Consider the following 19,918-nt stretch of genomic DNA (forward strand, 5'->3'; position numbering starts at 1 on the left):
ACGAAATCTTCATATCTCTGCCTCAATTTTCCTGCTTCCATAACATGGATACAAATATCTCTCATGTCTAGTTCACAGAGTTTGTGTGAGTCACAAATGAGATTAACTGCAGCCAAAACTTTTAAAACGTATCATATGTGATAATGATAGGCATTGTGTAGAAATCATTTAATTCTCACAATAGCCCTGTAACACAGATATGATGATCCCCATTTGCAGATAAGAAACTGATAAACAGAGAAATTTGGTAACTTGTCAGAGATTGCACAAAGAAAGAACGATAAAGGCAGGATTTGAATCAGACTGTGGGACCATCATAATACACATGGGAAAGATGTTTTCCAAACTTGAAAATGCCATACAAATTTGAGTTACTGTTATTCAATCATTCATAATTGTAGGATAGATAATTATATGGGGACAAGATGTATAGTTCTTTTCAAATTAATAAAAAGTGACTGATGGATAAAGATGTATCATCTGAAATATTATATCTTATTTAGTTCTATGGAATGTGAATAATTATTTTACAATAAAATATCAAGCCCTCACTATGTTACAACCTTGTCACCCTACAGATTTGTTCAATGAATGGATTGCAGCAGGTTATGAGGCTTTAGTTACCATTTACACACCCTAAAATCAAATAGTACGGATGTGCATATGTGAATGAAAGGGGAATGACATATACATATATATGTGCAGGATGTGAAAGCTTGAAGCTTGGCAAAAGGCTTTGCCAAGAGACTTGAGGTTGCATTAAAAATGTTAAGTGTGGAATATATGTAACTGTGTAGGAAATATCAAACCCCAAGTGTCATGCTTCTTCTGGCAGGAGCAGCTAGCTCTTAACTCTGGTAATTTATACCGCACTGCACTAGGTAGGGACTTACATTTTTATTTTTATTTTTTTCACAAATTAGGAAGACACTGTCTTACCTATGCCTTGTCTATATGAAGACTTATTAAAAACATCACAATTTACGCCTTAAGAAAATGTGTCTTACTTTTGTCTCCTTGATTTCTTGTATGAGAAATAAAATAGTTACCACGTTTGGATTCGATGTTTACGGGGTTGGTTAAGAAGCCAGAATCTTCACAGAGAGGCCTTGTCTGGAGCTCTCTGTTCCTTCTTATCTCTCTGGAACCCTCTTACAGATAGTTTTAAGAACACCGTATCTTTTCAGATTGGTTTTTCCCAGAAATCATTCTGGCAAATGTTCCTTTTCATGTGAGTTATCTAGAATAAAGAATGTACTTCATTATTCCACTCTGTTGATGCAGTTTTGACCTGGGCTGACTTCGGAGCACAGCCAGGAACAGACACTAAGCATTTCCAGTCCACACTGTCTCTTGGTGAAGATCGTAACTTCTTTTCGCAGCAGATTCACTGTTTTCTTTGAAGTTTAGTTTTCGCTGATCTTGGAGAAGCAACTCTATTGCTGGAATCAAAAAAGGTTCATTAAAATATTTTATATTACGATTAATAAAGTCAACTACAGTTTTTAAAATGGAATAGTCTCTTTGACAGAATGCTACAGTGGAAAAAGCAAGCTATGGGGTCAGAAAGACGTGATTTCACTTTCAAATCAACAACTTACAATGCGTGTTACCTTTCTTACCCTCACAGAATCTGTCTCGTCATCTGTCAAATGGGAATACAAACAGCTTGTCCATAGGCTTGTGGGAGGGTTAAGTAATGTGCTGCGTAGAAAGGACCTGTAGCAACTTCCAGCTTCAAAGTCCCTCAAGGGTCTTTTATCTATTTCCTTATCATTAAATTGGTTTGTTTTACTATAAAAGAGTAAGTGGAAATGAAATTTAGAATATCTTTTATATTAAGTAAGATACAACTCGAATGGATAATAATGGTTTATTTAAGCTTTTAACGCACAGGAAATTTAGCTCATCCGATCCACTCTCTGAATTGCATATTTGTTCTTGCTGAAGATATCAATGCTGTTGGAACTTCAGTCATACATCAGCAGTATGAAAGCATTGTCTTAAGTTCCTTACCTCCATTGACAAACTGGATCTTCACAACCCTGTGATTAGCATTCTCATTATTTCCGCTTCACAGATAGGAGGAGCAGTGCTGTCCAAGCTGTGGCCCCCGGGCTGCGTGCGGCCCAAGATGGCTATGAATGTGGCCCAACACAAAATCGTAAATTTACTTAAAACCCTTTTTTTCACTTATCAGTCATCTTTAGTATTTGTGTATTTAATGTGTGGCCCAAGACAACTCTTCTTCTTCCAGTGTGGCCCAGAGATGCCAAAAGGTTGCACACCCCTGTAAGGGGTAAGTGATTTCCCCAAGGTCACACAGCCTGGTGGGGGCCAGGGTTTGGAGCCAGTAGATGTCCCTTTGTTAAAGTGTTTGCTGCTACTCTTGTCAGCTGCGATCGTTATTGCCACCCCCGCTCTCCTCTGAGCTCTGCAGCATTCTAGTGTCGGGGTCTTTCTATTCAACTGTCTCGAGACTTTGTGCTTTGTAGCATATTCCCCTTTCTTCCTGCTTACCGTGGTGAGTTCTTATGCTAAAAGCGATTGAGCGTGCGTAAGGGTAACAGAATATATCTTTTTAAAATTATTTTTTAGTTTTATTTTTTATTTAGAGCACATGAATGTTACCTATAAAAATATTAGGTGAGTAGCTCAAATCTCAAGTAGTTATACTGTATTAAATTAAAATTATTTACCTCTTAGAGGCTGGTATAAAAATCACCTGAATACCTTTTTTACCTTTTTAAAAAAATAATACAAAGCACTCCCCTATATTTTCAGGATGTTGGGTGAAGATGTGAAGGGATTGAGAAGTACAGATTGGTCCCGGGAGGTAAAGTGCAGCCTGGGGGACATAGTTGTGATGTCTCAGAATGTACACCTTTTATATGAAAGCAGGGCAGCTCCCCCTGTTGTCTTTCAACTGCTGCTCCGTAGCCCAGGGACGAGTGGGGAGGAGGGAGTTGCTTCCCTTTGATGTTTTTATTTGATGTCTGTGGATGAATCCTCAGTAAACAAGCAACGATGACAACTTAAACATTATAATAGGAACAATGAAGACAAGATGCAACAAGCTGAATGCTTGAGCATGGATATGAATTATTAAAAAATCAAAAGAGTAGGTCAAATTTCTTCTTAGCATCTGAATTTTATCATATTCTTACCTCTTAAATATTTAGCTTTCATCTGTTTCTTAGAGGAGGAATTCACCTTCAAAATAGTCCTCCATTGGTCCTACCAATAGATTTATGGTCATGTTAGTCTTTCCTTGTGGAGGCATTGTTTTTTTGGTTCTTGCTGAGATTAGGACTGTGACTGTATAACGATGCCAGACACTATTTGTGTGTGTTTCTTTGTTTATTTTCTGCCCCCCTCTGCCCGACTGGACTGTCAACTCCACAAGGGCAGGGACTTTGTTGAGAATGGTGTCACTTGCTCTGCACCTGGAGCAGTGCTTGGAGTGCGATAAATATTTGTTGAATGAGCAGCGAGGAAGACTCCGCATGCTGCTGCGGAACTCATGGGGCCCCACCCTCAGTGGTATGAACCCAGGTGAGAAGATACCGTCAGCTATAACATTCAGATCATGGGGCAGCTTTTGGAGGAAAGAGACTTGGATTTTGGAGGGAATGGCTGTAGTTGAATTCCAGTTTTTGCATTTACTAACTGCATGCATCTTGCAGAAAATTACTTAACCTTGTTTCCGCAGCCATAAAACAGAGTTAGGAACTTGCGGGGAGGGCCAATGAGCTAATGTGAAAGGGCCAAGAACAGTGCCGGGGGTGTTGCAGCCCCTCGGTAAATATTAGGGACAAAAATATGCAGATAAAAGTGGTGACTGCGAGAAAGCCCCAAATGGTACACATAACCAGAAAAGGGCTCGAATGTAAACTAAAGAGGGAGGAATGAAAAATGTCATCAGAGAAGCAGCAACAAAATTGATGACAAACTGGATGAGAGGATTGAAAAGGGAGACCAGTGAAGGAAGCCAACTCTGCCAACCATTGAAAGGGCTGGGTGCAGAGATCTGGCCTTTACCACTCCATCGATTTCTCAGGATCTAGAAGTAAGAAAAGCAAATGTAGAAGCATCCACAAGGGAGGCCTGTGAAGCAATTTGGTTAAATGAGCCACTTTAGGTGAATTAGGACAGATCAACTGTGCTCTGATAAAATACCACCCCTGACGCTATGGAATTCTTACTAGCAGCCCTTCAATGAAATGTGCAACCGTCCATATGAAGTCAGCAAGCTTACGCAGGTTCTGGTGAGGTGATTAGAAAAAATACAGCAAAGTACTTTAGAAAATTAATATTTTGTTATTTTTAATTTGATGAGGACCTGTGTATCAGTCCACTTCTGTTACTGTGTCCTACTGCAAGTCACTTTTTGTCTGTCTGCACACCTGTCTTTCTATCCAGCAGCTTCCTACCTACCTGCCTATGAGAGTCTTAGTTTCTTAATTTATAACAAGAGTATGTATTGTATTACTAAGATTATATTTTATAATGTGACAGTGCTTTGGAAAACTTCAGAAAACCATCATACAGATAGAAAACAATGTATTTATGTCTATATCAAGTATTTGAGACTCATTTTTAAGGTCCACACTATTGTTTTATAATTTCCTGAGTGCAGGTTCTTTTTTTCCTAAAGCAGTTTGCTGTTAGAGAAGGAAATACCTTTTTTAAAAAGTCTCAAGGACAAAATCAAGGGGGAGGGTAGAGGTGGGGGAGGGAGGTGGAACTGGCTGGGGTGGGGTGGAGGGATGGGGAGAAAATGCAGACAATTGTAACTGAATAAAAAAAAATTTTTTTAAGTAAAAAATTTCAATTATCATTGATAATACTTTTTTTCTTTTGTGAAACTCACACTGTCTTGAACACACCCACCAAAATGCAATTTTCCTATCTTGATTTTTTCAAGTGACTTCTCAATATTCAGTTTTTCTTTGGCTAGGTGGGGTGAATGAGCCTTTCGGTCATTTCATTGCTTCAAATATAGTTCGTCATCAAGTTTATAAACCCCAAAGTTGATGACCCCTAAAGAAAATAATGTGATATAAAACAAATGACAGCATGTGGTCAGTATACATGGGTATATTATCTGCGAATATAAATACAGACCTTGTGATATATTATTATATGCTTTTCAGTGTCTTCCTTTCACGGGCCATTAAGAATTATCTTCTTTAATAACTTTTTAACATAATAACCCCGTTTCATTAGCGCGAGGTGAATCCAAACAGAAGTTACTCGGAACACATAGACTTAAAGATCTGGAATTCCACATAATAGCTGTGCACCATTGGGCAGATGTCTTAGTCTTTCTGAAGTTCTTTCTTCATGGATGATACAGACATGCTACCACTTAACTGGGTTGCGAAAATGAGATAATTATGAATAAGGGAATCTGAGTCCCTGTTTTGATGTCTGACACAAGGTTTGTTTTCAACAGATGTTTTCCTAACACTGAAATTTCCACAAATGATCTCATGTTTTTGATGGAGAAAAATTTGCTCTCAGCTCTTGTAAGCAAGCGTCTCTGCTTGTAGCACCACACCCACAACTGTGTCATTTTGAAGTCTCCTGTCTGTACGTCCTCCCCTGCGTGGTGCTCTCCCACACCGATGTGTCGTAACCCCCCTACTGAGTGACCTGAATGCCATATTCATGAGCCTTGCCCAGAACGCTCTCTCTCGGCACTCATGCAAAGCTCAGCTCATGTGTGTATGTGTCTGTTTGAGTTCTGTGTGCATATTTTAACTTGGATTTTTTTTCCATCTCTTTCCTTTCTTAACTGTTTTGTATTTTGAGTTTGAAGAGGTCCAAAAAAGTGTTGTGCCTTTATTTATTTATTTATTTTTGCCATGTCTATTCTAGTACCTTGCATACAGAGAAGTTCTGCACGTCACTGGTTGCCATTCAAAGTGGAAACCGTATTTTGATCATGTCCAGAGCTCAGTGTGTTCTGGATGATCAGTGAATATCACCTAACAATGGGGAGCTGTGTCTTTTTTGAAGTGTAAGACTCTTTGAGCTAATGGCTGCAGTGTGGTCATTGGAAGGAACGACTTCCTGTAGGGCTCTGGCAGTGTCCAGAGAGGCCTGTAAGAACCGTGAGACTAGGCAGTGCACTTAGAAGTAGCTCAGAGAGGCCAATCAATGAGAGGATCTTTGAGGTGGTCTGCGCGAATGAGTGAAGCAGGAAAGGGGTTTGGGAATCCTGTGATAGGGTGTACTTTCTGTATTACAGGTCAAAGAGTTAGTCTGGCCATTTTGTCAGAGATGCAGCCTTATTTTTTTCAACATTATGTTTATTAAAATAAAGTTAGCCTTGGGCTTAGAAAGATTTTTCTCTTCATTTCTTTGACTAGGAATTATACAGTGATCAGAATAGATGTTCCCTCTCTTGTTGAACTTTCTCTCCTTGCTTCCCCCCTCCCCAACATAACTAAAATCAATACTTCTACTGCATTTCCAAAGCCTGAATATTCTGCTTTGGAATAGTAGCCTACTTAAATAATAACCAAAATTTCAAATTTTTAATAAACATAATAAATCTTCATATAAATCAATAAGAGAATACAGAATTGACTGAAGAAAAATATCAGGTTGGCCAAAAGTTCATTTAGTTTTTCCCATATGATGGCTCTAGACGTGCTTAGTTGTCTTTAACTTAATTTGAAACAATTTTGTTAGATTGTATTATGACAACTTTTATATCAGCGTGCATTTTTAAAAACCTTATCAAAATTGGTGAATTTTTGTGCAGCCATTTTAACATTGAAGATGGAAGAAAATATATAACATTTATAGCATATTATGCTTTATTATTTCAAGAAAAGTAAAAATGCAACTCAAACAGAAAAAAAGGTTTGTGCAGTGTATGGAGAAGGTGCTGTGACTGATTGAACGTGTCAAGAGTGGTTTGAGAAGTTTCTTGGTACTATTGACATTTTGGCCAAATAATTCTTTGCTGTGAGGCTGTCTTATGCATTGGAAGATGTTTAGCAGCACCCCTGGCCTCTACCCATTAGAAGCCAATAGCGAGAGATAGCCGACATACTCAAAATATACATAAAGTTATTGGTAAGAGTGAAAAATGAGTCTTTTGTTTTACAGAAAAAACTAAATGGACTTTTTGGCCAACCCAATATAACTCTCTCCTAGAATGCCATCATTTAGACCCATATTAAATTTTAGTGTATATCAGACCAACCATGGAAATTCACAGACTGAAGAAGGAAAGGATGTAGAGGCAGCAGTGCCCAGGAGAGAAGCCAGCTGTGGGAAATGACATCAGGGGCTTGGGGCTGACCCTGAACTACAGTCAGGATTGGAAATCCTTGTATAATCATGTATTTTTAAAAACAGGATTATGAAATACAAATTGTTTTGTGACTTGCTATTTTTATTATAATAAGTAAGATTATAAGCATCATTCTGTATGATTAAATCTTTTAAAGCATCTTTCACATATCTAAGTTAAGTATTCTGTTGTTTATTCAATAACATTTTAACTCAATCTTCTTTGTTGACTGCCTGGGTGGTTTTTATTGTTTAACAATTGGAAACTGCCCTGGCCAGGCAGCTCAGTTGTTTGGAGCATTGTGCTGATGCTCTACGGCCGCGTGGTCGATCCCCCATGGGGCCATAAAGAAGAACCAACCAATGAACGCATAAACAAGTGAGGCAACAAATCGATGCTTCTCTCTCTGTCTCTCTATCTCTCTCTCTCTTTCTCTCCAAAATCAATAATTAAAAACATGTAAAAAATTAGAAACTATGTAACGATGAAGATTCCTGTAGATAAATCCATGTTCACAATCATAATTATTTCCTTAAGATAAAGTTTTTAAAGTAGATATTACCGTGCCAAATGATATGCACGTTCAAAAGATTTTTCTGATGCATGTTGCCCCGCTCAGCCGTGACCCACAACGGTGACTGACAATTTATATGCCCACCAGCTAGGTGTATTTTTTCCACACTGGCTCAGGACACAACGCTCTTCTGTGAATAAAAGTACCTTGATTTCATTATCACACACACGTGTGTGTGTACCCTCCACATATAATCCTATGTGTATATGTCAGATTGTATATCTGTTATCATCCTTACAAAATATATTTTATTGTATGAACACATTAGCCTTTCATATCAGATGTTTGTAAACAGGGAATTCTGATGTGTCTGCTCCTAACTGTGATTATCTTGACTTCCCAGGTGCCTGCATGAACATCACCCACAGCCAGTGTCAGGCGCTGCCCTACCACACCACGCCAACAACTCCCTTATCAATCATCAAAAACATGGAAATGGAGACGTTCCTCAAATTCTTCACGTACCTGCATCGCCTCAGTTGCTATCAACATATCATGCTTTTTGGCTGTAGCCTTGCCTTCCCCGAGTGCGTCGGTGATGGTGATGACAGGTATTTTGGAACCAAAGTCATTCGGTGATAAGAGTCAGTTGTAGCAGAATATCTAACAGGAACAAAATCATCCCAAGTTACCACATTTTGGTGGTGGTGTTGTTAAAGGAGAAAAAAAAAAAACCCACACATAGTCATCACCATTTGTAATTCTTTTAAACTAGAAACTTTCTGAAGCCCTGGAATAATGTTATGTATGGGAAGAAACTACTCAGTGTGTTGTATTGATGCTGTCAGCCGTGGTACTCAGTAGCTAGTTCAGTGAGGGTCTGGCAGACGACAGAAAGCATCCCCAAAGGGGAGATGGAAAGTGTTTATTGGACAGGCTTCTCATGGAGGTGTGGTTAGGCTTAAGAGAACAAATAAGTGATGGGAAACATCAGGGTCCCACAATAGGGGGGTGCAGTTCCACCACCCAAGCGACTTGAAGGGGGAAGAAGGTGGGTAGCCCCTGGAGAGAGTTACAGGTAGGGGTCAGGGGTCTCCCAACAGTCCAAGTGCTGTGACCCCAGGCAGAGGACCATGGCAGTTCTGCAGGGATAGAGAAGAAACAAACACCCTGACCTCACTCTCCTCCTGCCCTTCCGTCTACCAGGTGAACTCACCAACAACCACTGGGCACGGACTTGCAGTTCATGGGAGCTCAATAGATAAGATCCAAAATATCATCTAAATATCATCAGCTCAAAAGTCCCATATCTCCTCGTCTACATCAGGTGTGGATGAGATGCTGGGTGACGTTCATGGTCAACACTGGCACTCAGAGCAGGGCAAGGAGGGTGAAGGCTACATGCAGAGGGACAGAGACCACCCAGCCCAGTATCAAATGGGATTAGAGATAATTTTCAATAAGTGTGAATCAGTGAAGAGAATGTCAGGGAATATTTGAAATACTAAGCATACACTTTAAAAACATGTGTTAAAATAATGACCATTACTTTCTGAATTGAAATGTTAGGCAGTTTTCAGAATAGTGATGTTAAGTTGAAATGCATTTTCAAGTGCAAATAGATTGCATGTTATTTGTACTAATTTAATTAGTGTATAAAATATGCTTTTAACAGGAAAAGCCGTTTACTATTTGAACTATAAAAAGCCTGCACTGCCATAGAATAAAAACTAGGTGGAGTAGAAACAGTAGATCCTGCGCTTTTGAAGTAAGGAAAGAACTGTCAGCGGATACAGCGTTCAGGAAAGCTTTGCTGGAAAGGACCATCTGCAGAGGCCGCCTTCATGGTCAAAAGAGAAAGAAGCTCTGTTGGGCCTTTCCCAGGAGTGAAACCGGTTGGCAGTAAAGAGTCCCCTTATGTCGCTAGAATGGTGGCAGTGTGACAGGGTGGTTGTATTAGTTTCCTAGGGCTGCTGTCACAAATTACTGCGAGCTGGGTGGCTTCCACAACAGAAATTTATCCTCTCACATTTCTAGAAGCCAGAAGGCTGAAATCTGGCAGGGCCACGTCCGCTCTGGGGATTCCTGGGGACTCACTTCCCTCCTTTGCCAGCTTCTGGTGTTTCAAGCGTTCCTTGACTTGTGGCCACATCACTCCAGTCTCTGCTCCTTCTTCATATGGCCTTCTCTTCTGTGTGTTTGTGTCTTCTCTTCTGTCCCTTATGAGGACCCTTGTCGTTGGATGCAAGACCCATCCTGACAACCTAAGATGACCTCATCCTCTCAAGGCCCTTAGCTTGTGACATCTGCAATGACCTTTTTCACATAAGGTTACAGTCAAGGTTCCAGAGGTTAGGACACGGACATGTCTTTTGGGGCCACCATTGAGTTCCCCGCAGTGGCTGTGAAAGCAGGGTACAGAGCCATGTGCCTCAGCCTTTTCATCTGTAAAATGGACATAATAGTTGTATTTACTTTACGAAACTCACATGAGGTTTAGATGACAGAGAGTTTGGAACAGTGCCTAGCTTTTAGAGACAGCTCAATAAATAGATGTCAGCAATAGTTATCAAATAGTGGATTGAAAAGAAGTGCTAATAAAATTGAGAGCACAAAAACTGTTTATAACATATGCTAAGTGTTAAAGGATTGAAAAAAAAAGTGAAATACTATATGGTTAAAGGAAAATTAGGTACCCTGACTAGTATGGTTCAGTTGGTTGCATGTCACCCCACAAAGCAAAAGGTCATGGGTTTGATTCCCAGTCAGGGCACATGCCTGGGTTGTGGGTTAGGTCACCAGTTGGGGCATATATAAAAGGCAACTGATCGATGTTTCTCTTGCATCAATGTTTCACTCCCTTTCTTTCTCCCTCCCTCTCCCTCTCCCTAAACTAACTAACTAACTAACTAATATAAGAAAATTAAGTAGGATACTGAAGGCTGCTGCTGGATTCTAGTTCCATTTCTCCTTAATTTCAAGTGATATCACTGACATCTCTTTCCTCTAATTTCTCAAAGGACTCATGTATGTGCATAAGTAAGACAAAGGAAGAGTGCATTCAGCTTCCAGAAAACTCTTATTTCATTTTGATCATCCTTATTATAATTCAATTGCTGCTCTTGAGTTAAATTAGTTGCAAAGTTCTAGTTGAGGTGTTCACAGTCTTCAGGGCACTTTTTAGGTAAATTTTTTTTTCTCCTGACCTGGTTCATCCTGAGAAATGTTCTCCTGGGAGAGTTTTCCATTTTCTGTTATAATGGATAATAATTTACAGACAGTTTTCAGGTGTCCTTTGGGGAATTAGGCTATTTTTTTTTGTTATTACACTTATCATCATATTTAATTTTATAGTTATACTTTCAGGCCATTGCTCCCTACTATCACTTATGATGAGCATGGGACTTGTAAGCTAAATTTAATAAGCAAAATAAGTTTGTTGAAAGTAAAATGTATTATAGAAAATAATTCTAAGAACCAGCTCTTGGCTTCATTGATCTTCTGTACTGTTTTTTAGACTCTATATCATTTATTTCTACTCTGATTTTGTTATTTCCTTCCTTCAACTCACTTTGGGCTTTGTTTGTTCCTTTTCAAGTTCCTTTAAGTGTACAGTTAGAGTGTTTATTTGAGCTTTTTCTTGTTTTTTGAGATAGACCTGTATTGCTATGAATTTTCCTTTTAGGACTGCTTTCCCAGTGTCCCACAGATTTTGGATTGTTGTGTGTTCATTTTCATTTGTTTCAAGGTATCTTTTAATTTCTTCCTTAATCTTGTTGACCCATTCATTGTTTAATAACATTGTTATTTAGCTTCCATGTCTTTGCATGTTTTTCAATGTTCTTCTTGTGATTGATTTCTGGTTTCATATCATTGCGGTCAGAGAAGATGCTCGATACGATCTCAGTCTTCTTAAATTTATTGAGACTTGCTTTGTGTCCTCACATGTGGTCTATTCTAGAACACATTCCATGTGCACTGGAAAAGTATATGTATTCTGCCGCTTTGGGGTGAAATGCTCTGAAGATATCACTTAAATCCATTTGATCTAGTGTGTCGCTTAAGGCTGCTGTCTCCTTGTTGATATTCTGTCTGCAAGATCTATCCACTGAAGTCAAAGGGGTGTTAAAATTCCCAACTATTATTGTATTTCTGTTGATCTTTCCCTTTATGTCCATCAAGATTTGCTTCACATATTTAGGTGCTCCTGTATTGGCTGCATAAATGTTTAGTAGGGTTATATCCTCTTGTTGGATTGTTCTCTTTATCATTATGTAAGGTCCTTTTTCTCTTACTGTAGCCTTTGTTTTTAAAGTCTATTTTGTCAGATATAAGCACTGCTACTCCAGCTTTTTCTTTTCCATTTGCATGAAATATCTTTTCCCACCCCTTTACTTTAGTCTGTGTATATCTTTTGATCAGAGATGGGTCTCCTAAAGGCAGCATATATATGGATCTTATTTTCTTATCCATTCAGCTACCCTATGTCTTTTTGTTTTTGAGCATTTAAGCCATTTACACTTAAGGTAATTATTGATAGATATGTACGTATTGCCATTTTATTGTTAGACTGTTTTCCTTTATTTTATTCTCTTTCTCTTTTTTTTCCTTCTTCTTAAAGCAAGCCCTTAAACATTTGTTGCCATACTAGTTTGGTGTTAACAAACTCCTTCAGCTTTTTCTTGTCTGGGAGGCTCCTTATTTCTCCTTCCATTTAAAATGATAGTGTTGCTGTGTAAAGTAGCCTTGGTTGTAGGTCCTTGCTTTTCATCACCTTGAATATTTCACGCCACTCCCTTCTGGCCTGAAATGTTTCTGATAAGTAATCAAATCACAGTCTAATTGGTGCTCCCTTGTAGGTAACTACCTGCTTTTCTCTTGCAGCTTTTAGGATTCTCTCCTCGTCTTTAAGCCTTGTCATTTTAATTATGATGTGTCTCGGGGTAGGCCTCTTTGGGTCCAACTTGTTTGGGATTTTCTGGGCTTCCTGGACTTGTATGTCTTTTTCCTTCACCAGATTAGGGAAGTTTTTGGTCTTTATTTCTTCAAATGGGCTCTCGATCCCTTGCTCACTCTCTTCTGGTATTCCCATGATGCAGGTATTGTTCTGCTTCATGTTGTCTAAAATATTTCTTAAGCTCTCCTCATTTTTTTAAATCCTCTTTTCTTTTTCCTGCTCTGCTTGGGTGTTTTTTTTCTACCTTGTCTTCCAAATCACTGATTTGATCCTCTGCTTCATCCAACCTACTGTTTATTCCTTCCAGTGTATTATTTATTCAGACATTGCATTCTTTGTTTCTGACTGGTCCCCTTTTATGGTTTCTATGTCTTTTTTCATACTGTTGAGTATTCTATAATCATTACTCTAAACTTTGATAAGTTGCTTGCCTCCATTTCATCTAGTTCTTCTGGAGAATTCTCTTGTTCTTTCATTCAGGGTTTCTTTGACTTCCCATTTTAGCTACTTCTTTGTATGTTCCATCTAAGCTGTTGAATTAATCAGCTGTTAAACTGATCAGCTGTTAAACTAATCAAGCTGTGATCAGTAGTCAAGTTTAAACACCACAGGGTGGGGCAGAGTAATTTCTGGGGCTGGGCTCTTGCTTCCCCTCAGGCTGATGCCACTCAGAGGGGAATGCTCTGCTGGAGAAAGATGGCTCCTGCAGTATGGGGAATAACTCAGTACAGGGATCCTGGTGGCTCTTCCTTCAGTTCTCTCCCCAGAGCCACCAACCCCAGACTTTCCTCAACTGTCCTTAGTCTACTCTGCCCTCCCTCTGTCAGAGTCTAGTGTAAGGGGCTGCAAACAAAATTTTGTGCATTGGACCTTTAAGAGGCTCTCTGTGTCTCTAGCTGTCGCTCCTTGGAAGACAGAAACCCTGCTGCTTTTCACAGCTGAATGTTATCTGAGTTCCTTTATGGCTCTGGAGCTGTAGGCTATGGTTTAGACCCCACACTTCTCAGTGGGAACCTCCCAGCTGCTGAAATATCCCTCTGGTACTTCAGCTGACACCCATGGGAACCCAGCCAGCCCTCTCACACCTCTTCCGCAGTCCCTACCAGTCTTGTTATGATGAAGTGGTTTCTTCTGTCTGTCCTTGGTTATAAGGCTTCTCTCCAGCTAGTGTTCATTTGGTTACTCAGGATGAGTAACAATTTCCCTACAATTTAGTTGTAATTCCAGATTGGTCCTGGCAGGAGGTTAGTGTAGCTTCCATTTGCTCTTCTGCCATCTTGGATCCAGAAAATAATTCTAAAGTGAAATATATTTTCCTTATATTACACTATTATCTTATGATATTATAATGATATTTATATATCATTGTGATATATTATCACAATGATATCTTATTTTTCTCTGCTATTCATATAACGGAGAACTGCTTATATTTCATCAAAGAGAAAATAGTTATTTAATGACATTTAAAATTTAACTTAAAAAAGATATAGTGGGATGTATAAATGCTATTCTTTCTAACTAGAATCCTTTGGGACCTGAGATACTTGTTAAAATTACACTATATAACAATGAACTTTAATAATGTACTTTAGACTAAATTGCATTTAATAAATGTGTGTATCATGTAGTATAAAGTAGAGTATAATTTATATAGAATCAGTGAAATGTACCTCAAGATATGGAGATTTAGCTGGTAAACTATTTGGGTAACCTTGAAAATATGTGGGTTAGAAGCAATAGCTTAGAAATACCAGCAAGCAGCTAGAGAGAAATTTATAACTCCCAGGCCAAGAGGATAACAAAAGTTTCTAGGAGACTTAATAGGCACGGTACGCTGGAGGCCTCTGCATTTGAAAGAGGAAGCAGGTATTGCAGCCCCATGTTTCTGCTGTGTAGCTATCACCCTGTCCCACCTTGTTGAGTAACAGGCCTATAACTTTATCAAAGCTCGGGAGGGGGTTACTTTGGCCTGGAAGGTCCAGCCTTGGCCTTGCTTCCAGAAGACACCCAGGAGACCATGCTGATTGTCATCACTCTACTCACATCTACTACTTTTCAGAGAAACTCCGCTCATGAAATGAGGCCTTAGCATTAAACACTTGACATGTTTTGCTATTGATTTTTCCCTTTGGAGTATTGCTTTGCCACAGGCTCCTTAACAGAAATTCTTAATGCCTGTGGAAATAAATTTAAAAAATGTATATAGCCACAGGACTAGAGATTAGAGACTATATCTCCGCACTGTACTCACTTCATATAGAATTGTTAAGAGGATCAAATGCGTTTCTTCAAATGATCCTTTTCAAAAGCACTGTTCTTTTTCCCCAATAAGTATGTTCACTGGAGATTAGAAATTTATCTAGCAACTGCAGAGAATATACTTGAAAGATCGGGGGCAGATGAAACCTGATTCAAACTACAGCTCTGCCAGTTGTCAGTTTTAAGACCTCAGGGACTTTAGTTAGCAGTGCTGACCCTCAGTGTCCTTATTTTGGTAATGATACTGACAATATCCACTTCATAGAGTGTGTTTGTGTGTATTAAACAGTGGTTTACATGAAGTGCTCACACATGGTCTACACTATCTGGCACACAGCAACTTCTCCATGAATCGTAAGCACTGTTACTGGTACAGTACTCAGAGAAGGTATGTGAGTGTCCGGGGCGGTATAAACTTCATCACCTCTTTCAAAGATGCAAGATTTACATATTTTTCTCACTCTTCCCACCTTCTAAATAATTTTCTCCTTAGCTCTCAGAGTGATAATTTAAAAACACAAATTAGATGATGTCATTCCCCTGCGTCTCCTCTTTCTGGGGCTTTCCATTAGATTTAGATTATAAAATAAACTCCTGGCCATGGTTTGGAAGCCTTCCCAGCTCCTCAAGTATCATCAACCCTCACCCAGCTGCACAGATCTTTCTAAATATTTCTTAAAAATGTCAACTTCCTTCTCATTTCAGTCGCCATGATGTTCCCTTCCCCTTTAAGGATCTATCCCCTCACTCTAAGCCCTCTGATCAAAAGACATCTCTGCAGAGAAGCCTGCTCTGACCACCTTCCATCGTTTTCTCATCATCTTTCATTGCAGCCTGGCTGTATCTCTTTTTGCTTGTCTGTAGGTCATCTGTCTTATTTTATAAAGTCCGTGTGGCAGGAAACTTGACTTTGCACATCATTGTATACCCAGTGTTTGGAACAGTGCCCACCACATAGTAGGTGCTTAATAAGTATTTAGGAATGGATGAATAAATAAATAAACTTCATTGAAGGAACCCTTCTAAATGTTTAGGTAAATGGGAGTTTAAAATATGTTGACTATAGTTGTACATTGCTTAGTATAATTGATACGTTCCTGAAAGTTCATGTATAAATCAAATTTTATACATATAAAATAAATTACAATTTTAAAGTAAGTTGGATGATATTCCCAGAAATAATTTAGCTTCTTTCCGAATGAGCTTCAGTTGGCAGAACAACCAGCTAAAATATAATAACTTGCTCTTCTCAAGCTGTCAAAATCCTGGACCTAATAGATAAGGAAGCACTGAGTGGTTCCTGAGGGTTGGCCTGGGGGCTCAGTGCTTTCTTTTTAAGGTTGACTACTACACACTCAGTTAAGAACACTTTAGGTCAACGATAGTTGGAAACCTTAGATGTAAGGTTTAGTTGAAGAGCAGACACAACCATGCATTAAATGTCCAGATAATAATGACCAAGATCATGTTCGAAATCTGTTTGTGTGAAGAAGAGTTGAGGAGCAAAGCCTAGTAGGTGGTATGGTCATCCTCAGATATTTCTGGGCGTGGCCTGGATGAGGGGCCATATACTTTTTCTATATGCTTCCGCAGGGCAAAGATAGGACCAATAATTGAAAGCCACAGAGGAAAAAATTTCGACTTAAGTAAGAAATTTATGGATAATAAATTTGTCTACATCCAGAATTGTTGTCTCAGGAAAGGATGAGTTGTCATCACCACAGTAAGTTCTCATCGGTTGGTTTAAATACTGGAGACATTTCAGCAAGGAATTCAGCATCTTTTGGTAAATTAGTTTCCTGATGACTTAGGGGCAGGTTCATGCATAGTAGCCCACGACACTTGATTGAAGGAGTTCTAAAAGCTTATGAAAAAAAAGAAGATTAAATTTTCCATAACTTTTCTCAAGGGTATTTCTATTTGCATTGGAAATAATAATGAGAGAATCTAGTGAGGACTTTGTGCTGGGTTGTGTTGACACCCCATGGAGAATATGTAGTAACAACAGATGGTCAGCCACCTAGCTGCCTTCCAAAAGGACAGGCTGAAGGAATGATAGGATTTCTGTTGTGCCATGTGGGGTGTGCAAATTGGGACCCTGCCACCCAAAGCCCTCTTTCTCTCTGTTTGACTCTCAAGCTCTCCCCTAATACATGTTAAGCAAATATTTAGTGTATCACCTTGGAAAGGAGCTAAATTATCTGCTTTGAACACTTGTATGTCTTGGGTGCCTTGGCTTGTGTTCAGAGTTAAACAGTTTGTGGTGGAAAAATAGAACTTCTGATCCGTCAACACCTGTCCCCTGTTACCCTGCTTCTCACATTTAATTCAGTAAGATTTGATTCTAAAATTGTGATATATCAGGATTGGAACTCTGCTAGGTTGGTATCTTCCATTAACTTTAGGTTCATCTTTTAACTTTTGCTAAAATCCTGATAGGTAAATAAAAGTTCTAGGCATATTTTTTTTCATCCACTAAGGAAGAAGAAAAAAAATGTTAAAAGAAACAAGAGATATTTAAAATCTTCTTTTTGGAAGGCACCATTTTTCCATTTCTTATACATGCCCTAGACGTCCTTTTAGAAGCAGCAGAGTTTCCTGGAAAAACGACCCTGCACTCCGGGTCTCATTATTCAAAGTTACCAGAAAAGTTTCCTGTCCTTTCAAACACACAGTTGATATGGCTTTCCTGTGCCGACTCCATCATGTTGCTAAAGAGGGCCGTACTACTGAGATGGCCTCTAGTGGAATAGTCAAGACGAGCTCCAAAGTGGATATTGGAATGAAATTTTTAAAAAGTATTTGCTATACAAGAATTGTAAAGCATCTCCCTCACCATTCAATTTATACTCACAATTTCTACTACTGCCCATTATTACATCATCCCACTATTTTTGAGTTGAATTTTACTGAGACTGTTTTAGTAAAAAATAACACATTTGTCTGCCTATAATGTAATTTTGGAAGGCTTACTGTGTTCTTAAATATGTTATTTTTATAACACAGTATGTACCAATTTCCCATGTAAATGCAACCCTGAAATCATCTGACAAGCCAATTGGAAATTATAACTTGATTTAAAACATATTTTTTGAAGAATTCAGAAACGATGTGAAGTTAATATAAACTTTATTATTTTTTTTCTAAATGGAGAATAATTACATACTGCTAAGTTATTTTACTAAAGGTTTTATCTGTGTCCCAAGAACTCTGTTATATCATATTTGGGAATAAATGGAAACATGACAGAATTAAAATTTTTTATAATCGTAATTTTAAAAAGATATATATCAGTTGGCAAAGGGAAAAGATAGGCTTCATTGCTATTACCAACTAAATACTCTGAAAGTCATTTGCAGCTTACTCCCCTGATCTTCCCTGCCGCCCTGGAAACGGCAGTCCCTTCCGCCCCACCAGTGCGGGCCGCCTGGCCGTCTAGGTGGCAGTTGTGTCATGGTTCCTTCCCACCCTCGGGCAACACAGGTGACCTGGTGTGCTTTTTGGCATTACACATAAACTACCAATGATAAGTAAGGTTCCACTTTATGAGCCAAAAAGGCTCCAAGTGTGAGTCATACAGTGTCAGATAACTCATGTTAACTTTTACTTTACAAAGATGTAAAGCAACAGGGTCAAGCCGTGACAGCCAGGTCCATCTGGAAATGCCTTGTCATGTCCCTGACGGTGTCTGCAGCACATGTGTTTCATCCGACTCAGCGGAGTCATTTGTTGGCTTTTCTCCTCGACAGTTGCTTGGTATGATGTGGAGGCGGCTAGAATTTAGATTTAATATTTGTGATTCAATTCATTCAAAGATCTGTATTGAAGGTGTCATTTCATGATGTACAAAAATCAAAACAGCTGCAAAAACAATTTAACAATTGCATGTTTCTTTGGTGATTTGTCAGTCCAAATCCATGGGCCCTGGTAAGGGTGCCAAGTATTAATGAGAATCAGGTTCGTGTTGGTTAGAAGGATAGAATTTTATATTCTCTTTCAGGTCTGTTTGTGTGGTTTTCCAGTATTCACACCCATCTCAATTTAAGCTGCGTTTATCTGTTGGTATTTCCCCAACTTTCTCTATTCTAAGGGTGACACCCTGCTCTTGGCTTTTAAGTGAGACATTTAAATGCAGGGTTTTCATCCATTAGCAATTTTACTGACATTTTCCTCTTACCTGGGGATTATTTCAAGCCTAAATAGCGTGTACAGAATTTGCTGACCTGAAGGGAAGGGGACCAGGACAGAAGGGATGGTGTGAACTCTCCTACGGCCCATTGAGTTGGTAGTGATGGCCCTGCTCCCAGCTGTGCTACTGGTAGCTTTATTCCAAGCAGGCCACCACATTATCCTTTGAATGCGATTCATTCATTTCTCCAATACATATTTATGGAGTGCTGACTGTACACATTAGGGAGAAAGCAGCAAACAAAATACATAAGAATCCTTGACCTCATGGAGCTTATATTATATTGGAAGGAGATTGACAATAAGCAGATAAATAGATAATAAATAAGTAAATGCATATCAGATAGTGATAAGTGCAATGGAAAATATCCAGCAAGGAAGCTTTGGGGGAGTGGGGGTAGGGTGGCAAGAGAAACATTTTTAAGCCAAGTATTTCTGAAGAAAACCTCACTGAGAAGATTATATTTCCCATCGGGAAATAAGGATCTCGAGGGTGAGGAAGACCCAGATACCCTGAATGTCCTGTGCTAAGTGACATAAGTGGGAAAGAGAGCCTGACACAATCAGCCCTGCAAGCAGGCAGGTACTGGTGGCAAGGACGTGAGTGTTGGAGAGTAGACGTAGCGGAGGGGTGGAGGGTCTTGCCAGGCACATTTAGAACTTGGGAGGAAGCTCACTCTTAGCT

General features: G+C 39.1%; 1 protein-coding gene across 3 annotated transcripts in view; it reads left to right on the plus strand.

The window, feature by feature from the left end:
* Window positions 1-19,918, plus strand: part of CORIN (corin, serine peptidase) — a 179,614-nt gene that overhangs the window by 48,330 nt on the left and 111,366 nt on the right. For all 3 annotated transcript variants that reach the window (XM_024573820.4, XM_053922516.2, XM_053922515.2), the window contains exon 4: window positions 8,230-8,437. In XM_024573820.4, the coding sequence (XP_024429588.2) occupies window positions 8,230-8,437 (208 nt within the window). The remainder of the gene's footprint in view (window positions 1-8,229; window positions 8,438-19,918) is intronic.

The sequence above is a fragment of the Desmodus rotundus genome, chromosome 4, assembly GCF_022682495.2.
Source record: "Desmodus rotundus isolate HL8 chromosome 4, HLdesRot8A.1, whole genome shotgun sequence".
NCBI classification, from domain to species: Eukaryota; Metazoa; Chordata; class Mammalia; order Chiroptera; family Phyllostomidae; genus Desmodus; species Desmodus rotundus.